At 43.1% G+C, this 13,284-nt stretch overlaps 1 protein-coding gene across 2 annotated transcripts in view; it reads right to left on the bottom strand.

Moving 5' to 3' along the window:
- Window positions 1-13,284, bottom strand: part of Cyfip1 (cytoplasmic FMR1 interacting protein 1) — an 88,625-nt gene that overhangs the window by 45,324 nt on the left and 30,017 nt on the right. For both annotated transcript variants that reach the window (XM_034506993.2, XM_034507018.2), the window contains 6 exons: window positions 11,416-11,493; window positions 11,183-11,284; window positions 9,898-10,079; window positions 7,568-7,664; window positions 7,348-7,476; window positions 6,179-6,283 (listed from right to left, as the gene is read on the bottom strand). In XM_034506993.2, coding sequence (XP_034362884.1) covers window positions 6,179-6,283; window positions 7,348-7,476; window positions 7,568-7,664; window positions 9,898-10,079; window positions 11,183-11,284; window positions 11,416-11,493 — 693 coding nt within the window. The remainder of the gene's footprint in view (window positions 1-6,178; window positions 6,284-7,347; window positions 7,477-7,567; window positions 7,665-9,897; window positions 10,080-11,182; window positions 11,285-11,415; window positions 11,494-13,284) is intronic.

The following is a 13,284-nucleotide window of genomic DNA, read 5'->3' as shown; positions in this document are numbered from 1 at the left end:
CTTGAAGTGTGTGGGAATGAAAAGACTGGCTCTCAAGCATAAAATCAAGAACTTGTATTGATCAAATGACACCGTAAGCAAGTGAAGGGCAGAGTGGCTGAGGACAAATCTCTCACAGTTCAATGACAGAGCCAAATGCTGAGCACGTGTGGGACCTCGGGCTCAGCCCCCAGCAGCAAAAGGAAACAAGAACCAGAATAAGAGACAGGGCAGGCGAAGTCTGAGGACATACAGTTTCAGCACTGGAGTAGGATCTAACGCTGACAACATTAACCATCTTACATTGCTTGAAATTCACTACTAGAATACATTTAAATGCTCCCTACATGAAAAACAAGTATGAACTCAATTAGTTCACAGCAGATACATGTATTAAGACATCACTTTATACACCATGAATATGAACTGGATTTAAATGTCAACTGTCTTTTTAAAGATGAGGAGGAGAGTTGATACCCAAAAAGGAGGGTGGAGGGTGCACTACTGCAGGGTCGGGTGGGGTGCAGGGTATCCCTGCAGATTTCACCCCGAGCAGGGCAACTGCAAAGAGCTGAGAATGAAAACTCCGAACAGCGGTACCTGGACTTGGTCAGTCAGACTGGATCAAAACTTCGCAGTCAGATCCTCTGGTTTAATTTTTTTATACACTTAAACACAGTCAAACTTTAGGAAAAAAGTCTCCATGTGCAATTCCCATAACAAAGTTTCAGGGACAGCTACACTGAAAGTCCTTTGTAAAGTAGCAAAGTACCTGTGACCTTCACAGGAAGAACGAGTTCTACTGGCTGATAAGCAGAGCTCAGGGCAAGGCTTAAGGAGGAATGGTTTATAATAAGCATAAGGATACATTCTATTCTATTAGTGGAGGATGCAAAATTCATGGGACATTTTCATAAGGATGGGTTCTATTCACTGAGAGACAAGGCTCAGGATTAGGGCCTAAAGAATGCCCAGGATTTGGGGGAATTTAGGAGGCTGGCTCCACAGAACAGCAAAAGATCACCGGACTGTCAGACAACATTCACTCCACCCTCTTCCAGGTGAAAAAGCATCATTTCCTTCCTTCCCTTGAAGAAAATAAAAAAAAGCCATCATGTTTAATGATTCTGGATCTTCTAATGCTTTCTGTGTGCTGTGCTTCCTACACTGCGAGTATTCTTAAAACATATATCCAATAAAAGACTTAACTCTACAACATACAGACAATTACAAATCAACCGGAAAAAGAGCAGGAAAGACGAAATAGCAGTAACAGGAAAGGAACACACCAGGGACACATCAGGAAATATCAGCCAGTAAGAACACATACAGGCTGAGGTCCAGCGGGTTATATGCTTGTCATGCAAGCTTTTAGTACCTGAGCTCAGTTCCCTAGAACCCACGCAAAAGCCAAATGCAGGCAGGGCACGTGTACACCTCTAAAGCTCAATGGCCGGCCAGCCTGGTGAGGTCAGTGAGCTCTAGGTTCAGTGAGAGATCCTAACTAAAAAAGTAAGTTAAAGAGACAGAAGGAAACATCTGACGTAAGCCCCTCGCCTCCATCATTCAAGCCTGTGTACATCCACATGTACACACCTACTTCAACATATACATGTCCCACACATATATACACACAAATAAAAGACACACACATTACACAGACACACATGCAGGCAAATTATCCATACAAATAACATATTGATAAATCATAGAGAGGACAAATAAATGACTTCATGACGCAACCCAAACCACCTAGAGAGCAAGAATTAGTAAAAAATTAGAGCGGAATTTAATGAAATAGAAACAAGGAAACAATGTAAACAAGCGACAAACATCTGAGCTGATTCTGTAAGATAAATAAGATCACTAGTCCTGTATCCTACTAATCAGAAGAATGAATATAAATTAACAGAACAACAAGTGAATAGAAAGCATTATGACAAACATCAAAGAAATTCAGAATATTTAGGGAATTCTTTAAACACTTGTACTCCATTATGTTGTAAATCGTAAAAGTCATGGAATAATTACTAGACTAAGCCAAACCTGGAATTCTGTGACCTGTATAGCTTAGGGATTGACCTAACAAGTACAGAAAGGATAGAAGTGGGTGGCCTTGCCCTCTGATCCAGGCTACTTCACACAAACTCAGCACATTTGTTTTAAACTTCTGAATCAAGGGAACGGGTTTATTGTAGACAACTAAACGAGGAGGTGAGCCTACAAAACATTCAACCCAAAATTTGCCCTGCCTACAAGATATGCAGGGATAAAGATGAAACAGAGAGTCGGGTAATGGCCGACGAATGACCTGTCCAACTTGAGACCCATCCCATGGGCACCAACCCAACACTATTAATGATACTCTGCTGTGCTTGCAGACAGGAGCCTAGCATACTGTCATCCGGTAGCTGATGGAAACCGATGCAGAGACCCACAGCAGACAACAGGCGGAGCTTGGGGAGTCTTGTTGAAGAGTTGGGGGAAGTCTGAAGGAGCCTGAGGGGTCAAGGACACCACAAGACCTACAAAGTCTACTAACCTGGGTCCATGGGGGCTCACTGAGACTGAATCACCAACCAAAGAGCATGCAGGGGCTGAACCTCGACCCCTTACACTAATGTAGCAGATGTGCAGCTTGGTCTTCATATGGGTCTCCTAACAACTGGAGCAGGGGATGTCTCTGACTCAGACTCTACTCCGTTGCCTGACTTTGGATCCTTTTCCCCTAGCTGGGTTGCCTTGTCTGCCTCAGTGAGAGGATGCACTTAGTCCTGATGTGACATGGCAGGCTGGTACCTATGGGTACCTTGGAGAAGGGGAGGGGGAAGTGGGGGAGGAGGGGTGTGAGGGTAGGGCTGGGAAGAGAGGAGGGGGGCTGTGATCGGGATGTAAGGTGAATAAATTAATTAATGAAAAAATGAGGAGATGACGTTACTGTATACAGCTGAACAGAAGGCAAAAGTATTATATACAGATGGACAAGGAAGCAGGCTGTGCAAACCCAAGTTGTGGGGATACTTGTGCAAAATGGACTCAATAGGTTGTATATGTGAGCATGCATGCGTGCGTATGCATGTGTGTATGCGTGTGTCACATTAAATAAAGACATCATGAATTTGCAAGGGGACAAGGGAAAAGTTGGAGGAGGGGGTAGAAGTGATGTAGACACAGTGATCATATATAAAGTTCTCAAAAAACTACAATTAAAAAAAAATCAAAAAGCTAAATGTCACCAATAGCAGCATTAAGCTGGAAGGAAAAGTGAATGACCTGTCTAAAACAACATCATATGAGTGGAAGGTGAGTTCCACTGTGTCCTTCTGGAGTACAACTTCCACCTCCATGCTGTCACATCTCTTCCTTGTTTACCTACTCCTCCTACACACAAAGGCCTTGCCATTACCTCTATTGGAGCCTCCTGCCAGTCATATAGCTGCTGACTCAATTTCCTATTTGGGGACCATAAACTGTACCATCATCATCATCATGATGTATTATTATATAATCGCTGTACACACCACAGAAATCATGTGGATTTCCAGAGGAAAACCTTCAGGAAATCAGTTCTCTCTTTCTACTTTGTTGCAGCTGGATCTCTCTTTGCTTCTTCGTCTTAGTTACTTCTCTGTTGCTATGATAAAACACCATGACCAAAAATGACTTATGAAGGAAGGGGTTTATTTTAGATTATAGTTCCAGAGAGAGATCCCTGATGGCCTGGGAGGCACTGCTGCAGATGGCTGAAGAAGGATGCGGAGAGAGCACATCGTCATTCAGATGAAGTACAGACTGAGCTGGAAGTGGGGTGAAGATATAAACTCTCAAAGCCCACCTGGGAATCCTTCCAGTGAGGCAGCACCATCTCCCTAAACAGCACCAACCACCAACTGGGGACCAAGTGTTCAAACACTTGAGGCTAAGGGGGACATTTGTCATTCAAACCACCACAGAGCTCTTCTGCATCCTCCACATTAACTGGCTTCTGGGCCTCCAGGTAATTGTCCTGTCTCTGCTTTCCCATCTTGCTACAGGAGTGGTAGAATTGTAAATGCTCGGCACAACATCTGGCTTTTTATGTGGGTTCTGTGGACCAAACCACGGTCATAAAGCTTATACAGTGTCTTAGTCAGGGTTTCTATTCCTGCACAAACATCATGACCAAGAAGCAAACTGGGGAGGAAAGGGTTTATTCAGCTTACACTTCCACACTGCTATTGATCACCAAAGGAAGTCAGGACTGGAACTCAAACAGGTCAGGAAGCAGGAGCTGATGCAGAGGCCATGGAGGAATGTTACTTACTGGCTTGCTTCCCCTGGCTTGCTCAGCTTGCTTTCTTACAGAACCCAAGACTACCAGTCCAGGGATGGCATCACCCACAATGGGCCCTCCCCCCTTGATCACTGACTGAGAAAGTGCCTTACAGCTGGACCTCATGGAGGCATTTCCTCAAGGGAGGCTCCTTCCTCTGTGGTAACTCCAACTTGTGTCAAGCTGACACAAAACCAGCCAGTACATACAGAGGATGCTAAGTCATCTCCCAGCCCTGGATGGAGGATCTTTTTTGAACCTTCTGCATCAGTACCTTCCTGGTCCAGGGGTAAAACAGTTACTAACCTGCTCAGTGAGCCCCTAGCTTCACTCTCCACCCAGGCACATGGAGCTTCAAACTTGGGTCTTAACTAATGCTGCTTGCTTTATAGGGACCAAACTGCTTCCTGGAAGCTTACCTGCAATACCAACTGCCTGGATTATAAAGTCCAGACATTCTTGTGGAAAATCCAGGTTTATGAAGCCCTGTAGGATTTTTTAATAAATATTCTTTAAATACTCTGGGCCTCTGGGCAAGACATCTAGGTCTAGCCAAACATTGGCTTAAAAAAAAAAAAAAAAAAAAAAAATGAGGTAACTATCAAGTTCTCTGATCAAAGCTCCGCAAACCACAGAAGGAAATATCAAGTGTCTTAGAGGTGGCCTAACAACCACCACCAAAAAATGGCTAGAACAACCTACTTAAGATGCTATTGTTTTAGATAATTGCCTTTTCTGATTTGCAAAGCAACTGATCAAACAAATGCTCTAAACTATATGCAACCACACACCACTAAAAATAAAAGCTGAGCGACAATCCAGTGTTTTAACCAACCCTTCGTCAACTCAGCAGAACGGACAATGTTTCAAGCTCATTAACATCGCATAATCGACTGTCAGCTGGCACTGGAAAACTATTCAGAGCTGAGTGAACTGCATAACTGATTGTCTTACAAGCACTACTTTATTTAAAATTAATATTCATGGAAAGAAAAGGGAGGACAAGAAGTATGCAAAATACACCTGTATAAAAACTTTAAAAAAGAAATGTAAAAATGCTAGTTAATAGTTAATGTATAGTTTAAACCACATATACAGTTTTTTATTAGAGCTAGACTTCAAAATCATGATCTCCTGGTACTGCATGCAACCCTGAACTCCATCTCTTCAGGGGCTCTTCAGTAACTAAACACATCATCATTACATGGAGAGCCAACAATTACTGAGCTGCATTGTGACTTCCTAGAACAATGTTTCTAGAGCAGAGGAATGAGAGGAGAAGCAACGGGATGCTAATTTATCTGTAATTTAGTTATTATGCCTGACAGTAAAAGAGACACTGGTCAAATACACAGGAGAACTTAGAAACTGAGCCAGATCATTGTTCTCCGTGTTTATAGGTCTTACTGGAAAGCATACAGGCAGAAACCTTTCTCTTCCTGGATCTTGCAGGTATATTTCATTCCACTAAAATGGTTCTAGCACAAGATAAAATAAAAATAAGCAAACCTACAAGCTCTCCCCACAGATTCCCACGGGAATTCTTTTCACAAACTGAAGGTTGGGCAAACACAGCCAGAGGCAAAAGAGAAAAAAATCATATGATTCCATTTCTACACTATTCAACGCAGGGAAAAGCAAAGCAAGAAGCAGAAAGGGGACAGCAGCCACCTTTTCAGAAGGGAGATTAAGTCATGCCATATGCGTCATAATCACTCAGAGATTCATGTGGCAAAAATCCAATGGATATATATATCCATAAAGACATTTATCATCAATGCTCAGAACTAAGCAAAAGTCTTTGTCAAAAAAATTTCATATATATATATATATATATGCTTTTATTCACATACACATAACACAGGAATAAGTACATTTGAAACTCACCTTGAAATACTTGTCTATTTTGGATAAATTTATTCTTTTCTTGGCATCTAGTTTGTAGATGTTACTCACACTCCCATCCATCAGGTACAGACCAAATCCCATGACCTGCAAAGCCACAAAATGGTGCAAGATAACACACGGACCTGTGAACTGACCCACACAGAGGCACACTGCCAGAGCTGGTAACTCTGAAATCACAAATCACCCTTCCTTCAATGGTGCTATAAAATAAAAAGCTTCCCTCTCAGATAAAACCCTTTCCCTTGTACATGTCATCCTGTGACTACCTCAGTTTCCTCCCTAGACACTCAGGTGCCAACGCCTACTGAGCAGAGGACAGAGCCTAAGTAGTGGATGCAGGCGACTGCACGAGGGAATCATGAGATGGTTCCCCAATAATGCCACAAGTTTCATTCTTGCCTACTAAACCCAAGTGCTAGAATACTACTGTCCCTGGAGTATCAGGAACGAGGGGAGGCAAGCATACCTAAATACCAATATTTAACCTCTGAGATGACACAAAGTCAGATTTGGTAGTTACCCACCTCACAGCGACTGTCTATTTTTTTAAGGTCTTATTGTGGTTTAATACCTACTATTCCCAGTCTATATGCATCTTTTTCTTCACTGAAACTGGGTTACAAAGGTTATTTCATATCCAGGCTAGATGCTAAAAACCAAAGCAGCACTGACTACCCTAACCTGAGTAACAAGGCTCGTATAGAACTGTACTATCCAGGACACAGCCATGTATTAGTACTAAACTTAACTTTCAATGTCTATGTAAACTAATAAATTCAATCTGGCAACAGCCAGCTGCACAATCCCAATGTGTCCTGGGAACATGACAAGGGCTTCTGCATCAGCCAGCCCAGTCATAGTCATGACGTGTCTGTTATCACAGACCACCCATCAGGTGCTCTCCTGACAAGGATGTGTCACAAGTTGGAGCAGCAGGCATATTCAGCATACAGTGCCCCAGACCAACTGTGTGCCAGGGTGCTAAGCAAAGCAAAGGGAACACGTATGTAGACTCAAGAAATGCCGAGTACATACATGACAGCATGAGAATAAAAAAAGGTTGGAAAAGATTCTAGACTAAGTTCAGCCTTCTGTATGGTTGCGCTTTATCCCTGAGAAAGGTTGTACCCTCCCGTCTATACACGTACTTTGAGAAGCATGTGTTTCTCGCTGGGCGTCAAGTACATTCTGTTCTCATAGTAATCCACACACAGATTCACAATGTCTGCCAGGAGTTCTTCATAGCCAGAAATGACCTCAAGCTGCTGCTGCAGAGACTGAAGCACAAAGGAAAGACATTAGCTGCCGCCCACTCCAGCCTCACCGGCAACACAGGATGACAATGGCGTGCAGAGACACGGGCCTTACTTGTGTAATCTTGTTGTGGTTGGCCAGGAACATGGACAAATTCTGTGACTCCTGGATGGATTGTGGATCTGCCATTTTACGTAAAAACTGAGCAGCCCTAGAAAGAAAAAAATCAATTCCAAAACATCTACAAATTGACTGGGGGAGGGGGTGGGGAGGCCCCTTGGGGAACTTGGGGGGGGGGGATAATCACTCTTCTCCTCTACCTGCAGTTATTTGCAGAAATAAGTGTTGCAGAAGCTGTTTATGGTTTCAGCCTCTTGCAGCATCTATGACCTTGACTCTAAGAGAAGCTTCTGCCAACTCAGACATATCATCTACAGTTTCAGAGAACTTCTGTGCTCCTATACACAGGTGAATGTCTACCTTTATCTATGGGTCAAAGCACCAACCCCTAGTCTCTGTGTCAGAGAAGAGCTTGTCTATACAGATTCTGACGCCCAAAAACCCTGAAATGCATTCTTAAGGATCTTTCCAAAAACCTCTCTGGGCCACCAGTATTTCCAACAAGAAGTGCCTCTCCCCCAGTTACGCTGTTTCAGTCTACTAATACCATAACTTCCCGCACAATGTGAGGCAAACAAAAGGGCTTGCACAGTAAAATCCTTGAAGGCACATGTTGACTTTGTGTGGAGAAATAGGAAGAAATCTTTACATGTAACAGAGACTGCCCATAAGGCTCTATCTGTGCAACTCAGAACCTTAAACTTTTACAGTTCCACAAAGAAGGGCCATATCCACAATGAATTCACTTCCTTTCTTCCTCATGATCAGCCTGAACTTCCCAAGAAATGACAATGTGCTTCCCTTGCAGAGGCTGTGGTCAGGGAACCAGGAGATGGGCCATGAAATATGACGCAAAAGATTGACAGGAACTTGAGTGTTTACTTCTAAGAGAGTATGGCTTTATGTTGTCTTTCCTCCCTGTTCACCAGATGTAAATGGGGGTAGAACTCAAGCAGCCATACTGGACTATGAGCAACATAGGACAACCATGGAATGATAACTCCCTAATTAAAATAATTCAATCAAAAATTTTAAAAAATCAGTATTTTGAAAACTTGTATATAGTTCAATTATATTAGTGATATAGTAATGCTCTATCTTTTAATGTATTCACTTTACTGATTCCAGTAGATGCTATGGTAGAAGACATGGCAACCAGGAAAGGAAGGAATTGAGGACACTGGTCTATTTCAGTCAAGGCTTGAAATAATTGTGTGGGCTTGCATTTTACTCAGAATATGTACTGAAAGTTATCATCTGAGCACAAAAGAAATGATTGAGAGAGAAAAAAATATGAATGATAAAGAATATGAATGAATATGAGAATATAAAGGGTAGTGTGATTGCTTATTATTGTAAACCGGACTACATCTGGAATAAGTAAAACCCACGTGGTTTGGTATACTTATGAAGGATTTTCTTGATCGATCATTTGCAGTGGGAAGATTCATCCTCAACCTAGATCATTTGAGGTCAAAAGACCTACCCTAAATCTGGACCTCAGGTGTTTCATCATAGCAACAACACAATCTGATTAGTATACCCCTGCTGGCCTCTTTCCAGAAGTTCTCTGTCTTAAAAGAAGGAAGCTGAAGTTGCCATAGAAAAGAGCTAGCTGCCCTGAGGCCCTGGATCCTAAGACGCCTACCAACTGTGCATGGGGTAAGATCATACAACCTCCTGTCTGCAATGCAGTGCCAGGGTCCCTCAGCACGTAAAGGACAAACGAGGGCGACGACAACTTCTCTAAAGACTGCAACTTGGTATCCTTGGATGAAAAACCCATGTTTCCCACAACAAGAAGTTCCCTAGGGCAAGCATCTCTGCTCAGTGAACAGACATGGATGTTTATCACCTCAAGGGAACTAAGCACGGAGTTTCCCCTAAAACCATTTGAAGCTCACCCAAAAGCTCCAAGCCACTCAAGATGTATAAAACTACCAGAAGACCTTAAACTGTGAGCTACTCCTGCACCTTATTCTTGGTACCATGTACCAAGACTAATAAGTAGCTGCTATCAATAAAAATGATGGGCTGAAGAGATGGCTCAGTGGTTAAGAGCACTGACTGCTTTTCCAGAGGTCCTGAGTTCAATTCCCAGCAACCCCATGGTGGCTCACAACCATCTGTAATAGGATCCAATGTCCTCTTCTGGTGTGTCTGAAGACAGCTACAGTGTACTCAAATAAAATAAAAAAGTAAATAAATAAAGCTTTCTTTAAAACTGATGGCTTTAGCACACAAGAGATATGCACCTGCTACCTGCAAGGCTAAGACAGGCCCTCTCTGGGTAAACCCACCACATGCTGCAGGTCTGAGCTCACCTCTTATATGCTGAGTGGTCATTCTTCACACTGCACTTCATGTTCTTCAGCTCATCCAACACAGCAAACATGTTGATAAATTTGCCCAAGGTGATCAAGTAGGCTTCGGACACAAAGTCCTTTCTCCTCTCAGCGTGACACAGGCGTCTCACTTCCCCACAGAAACGCTCAATGGCATTTCTCTGAGCACAAAATGAGGAAGGGAGAAGAGCCCTAGTGAGCGGCTTATCAAATCCATGTCCAAGCCTCAAGAATGGTCCCTCATTCACTGTTTCTCTCTGAGGCTCTATAATCACCTTCCTTCTTACATAGAGACCCTTGTCTGAGCAATTTCCACGCCTCTGCTCTGTAAAAACCATTAGTTATTTTGCAGTTTACCAACTATATCTCTTACTAAAGTAAAAGAAGTTTATTGATTATTCCAGTGAAACTACTATGATAGTAACCGTTACTGCTGATTGTCAAATGACAGACTAGAATCACCTGAGGAATGGGTGTGCGAGCTTGCCTATTGCCTTGATTATACTAACTGAAGTAGAAAGAGCCACCTGCTGTAGGTGATGCCTACAGATCTCTGGCTGGGATCCTGGGCTGCAGAAGGAGAGGAAGGAGCTGGGACGCAGGATGCATTCTTATCTCTGCGTCATGAGTATGGCAGTGATGTGACCAGGTGGTTAAAGTTCCTACTGCCTTGAGTCTCCTGCTATCATTGACTCTACTCTTGAACTGCGAGAAAAAATGAACCCTTCCTCCTTTAAGTGGCTTCACGGGGGTATTTTGTTATAGCAACAGCCAACAACTGAGACAGTGATGAGGAAAACGCTCCAATGCAACATCTATAATACTGATGCTGACTGTCAGAGGTGAAAGCAGAGAGGATTCTTCATGGTAATTTTTAACATTAAACAAAACAACAAAAAAATTTCAAGGAAAGCTACAGTTAAAAACGGTTTAGGTATTTCCACTACTTTAAAAACAGCAAGCATGTGGCCTTGCTCCCTTCCCCAAAGGACGAGTCAAAGGAGGTCAAGCACTGGGTAGCAAGTACCAGGAAGACAAGAAAACAGCTAAAAAACTAGACAAACACCGCACTTGGAAGTGATGACCGTGGGCTTTTGCGCAGAATAAAGATCCTCACTAAAAGAGAGGTGAAATAGAAAAGAACGATTTACTCTGAAGACTGTTGAGACCTTAGTCCTCCTTTGCCTGATGCAGTCATTTTGCTGTAGACCACGCTGCCCGTAATCCTTAGCATTAAACCCCTCTAATTATTTTAATGTTTTACCTGAAAGTACATAAAATTCATCAGTTTTGTGACCTCAGGTTCAAGGACTTCCACGGTTTTCTCATAAATTTCAACTCTATTCGGCTGCTCGTTACACTTCACCTGGGCATAAAGAAAGAAACTCAAAGTCAGGTTTTCATCAGGCTGAAGCAGGTATTCCACAAGTGCACAAGGGGTGAGAGATGGTGCGGCCGCGTAGGGTTTGGGACGGGTGTGGCAGAAGGGGAAGGCACCTGAGGGATGGCACGGGAGCAGCTCCTCCAGGTGTACAGCATGACAGCATACTCCTGGCCTTCCTCCAGCATCTCATTCTGCAAAATACACAGGACACATCACACGCAAGCAGGGGAAGAAGCACAAAGAGAGATGCAAACTGTTGCTAGTCCCACAAAGAACCCTTTGAGAGATGGTAGCCTGACAAGAGGTGCACTGTACAGGACAGACCACCATGACTACTGCAAGCATCCTCTTCTTCAGCAGGCTGCAAAGGATTCTGGGTGACAACGGAGTCATTTCTGAGGAGAGCTGCCACAGAGGTGCATCTTGGGCCCACTGAACCCTAAGTAACTACCTGAAATGCAGACCCGAAGCTAGGGGTGTGAAAGCCTGGGCAAGACACAGCATGCTCATAGCTTCTCCAGTCACACCAAGCTTCCTGGTTCAGACGGGGTCCAGAAGCAGGGCTGCCAGCCCAGGATATACATGAGGAAAAGGCAGAAGACCTCCTACAGCACTGAGAGTTCAGGGATGGGGTCCACAGCAAGAGGGCTACCGTCATTTTTAAAATCTGCTTTTTGGTGTTCTATTCCATTACTTCCATATCATTTGCTTTGGTAAAAAGGGTAAAATCCATAGGTTTGTGGGTGACTAGAAATCTGGCAATGGTCTTAAAGATGCGTTAAAAGTACTGCTGCTTTTCTTCTTGTAACTTCACTTTTACAAATATTTAGGAATATGTTCATCACGGTATTCTTTATTTATTACACAAAAGGGGAGACAGGGTAGATGTAGAAAAGTGGCTAACTATGGACATTGCAATATGGGTTATGCAGACATTAAAGGTATTTTCTCTGGTAAATGCCATGATTTGAAAATGTTCACAAAACTATTAAAATACGTAATTACAACAACAGAATTCATTTAGAAGACCTAAGTCCCCTATGAGTATACATGTGACACATGTAAGTACAGATGAGATGCCAAATCTTTTAAGTTCAGACTCCATTTTAGAGAACCTGACCTAAGTTTGAACTCAGGTAAACTAACAGACTGGTACCTAGCATTCGTTTCCAAGTTGCCCCCCCAATAAAACTGGAGGATAGCTCCAGTTTCTAGGCTAATGCCCAACAAGACCAGCATCTCCAGGTTATACCCCCAACAAACCTGCACCTCAGGTTACAAGCCCACTCCTTGCCTAATGACTACCAATGCAGAGGGGAGCAGAAGTTAAGTTTATGATATGATTCCCAGCACCAGACAATTATGTGTAAGACCACAGCAGCTTTTCCAATTAGATGCTGGCACACGTACTCCGTGCTTGCTGCTTACTATAAAGCCTTGTCCCGATAGACATTCATGGCTTCACCACCACCAAAACTGTCCTGTGTGATGGTGGTGCGTTGGTGGGGGGTGGGGGTGGGCAGAACTAGCTCGAATAGAATAAAGACCCGGCTGTGAGTTGCATCAGATTGGCTCCTGTCTGTGTTTTTGGGGATCAATAACATTTCCCTGGCACTACACAGACAAAGAGAAAGGAAGACTGCTAACCAAAACAGGCACCTGTACAACGCTGGTAAACAACTTCTATGGGCCAGAGAAATGTATGTTTGTTTGTCTGTTAGTTTGTTTTGTTTTTCAAGACAGGGTTTCTCTATGTAGCCCTAGGTGTCCTGGAACTCACTCTATGGGTCAGACTGGCTCTGAACTCAGAGATCTGCTTGCCACTACCTGGGTATCACTGGGATTAAAGGCATGTGCCACCACCACCCAGCTTGAGATTAAAATTTTTAAAAGAGTATGCGTTGTTTTTATAATAAAAGGAAAGACTTTAAAACTTTAAAACTTTCAGGAAATATATAGTTTATCTGCTGTTCAACTATGAC

Source organism: Arvicanthis niloticus, chromosome 1, assembly GCF_011762505.2.
Source record: "Arvicanthis niloticus isolate mArvNil1 chromosome 1, mArvNil1.pat.X, whole genome shotgun sequence".
NCBI lineage: Eukaryota > Metazoa > Chordata > Mammalia > Rodentia > Muridae > Arvicanthis > Arvicanthis niloticus.
The sequence above is the reverse complement of the archived record's forward strand: the minus strand, read 5'-3'. Positions and strand labels throughout refer to the sequence as shown.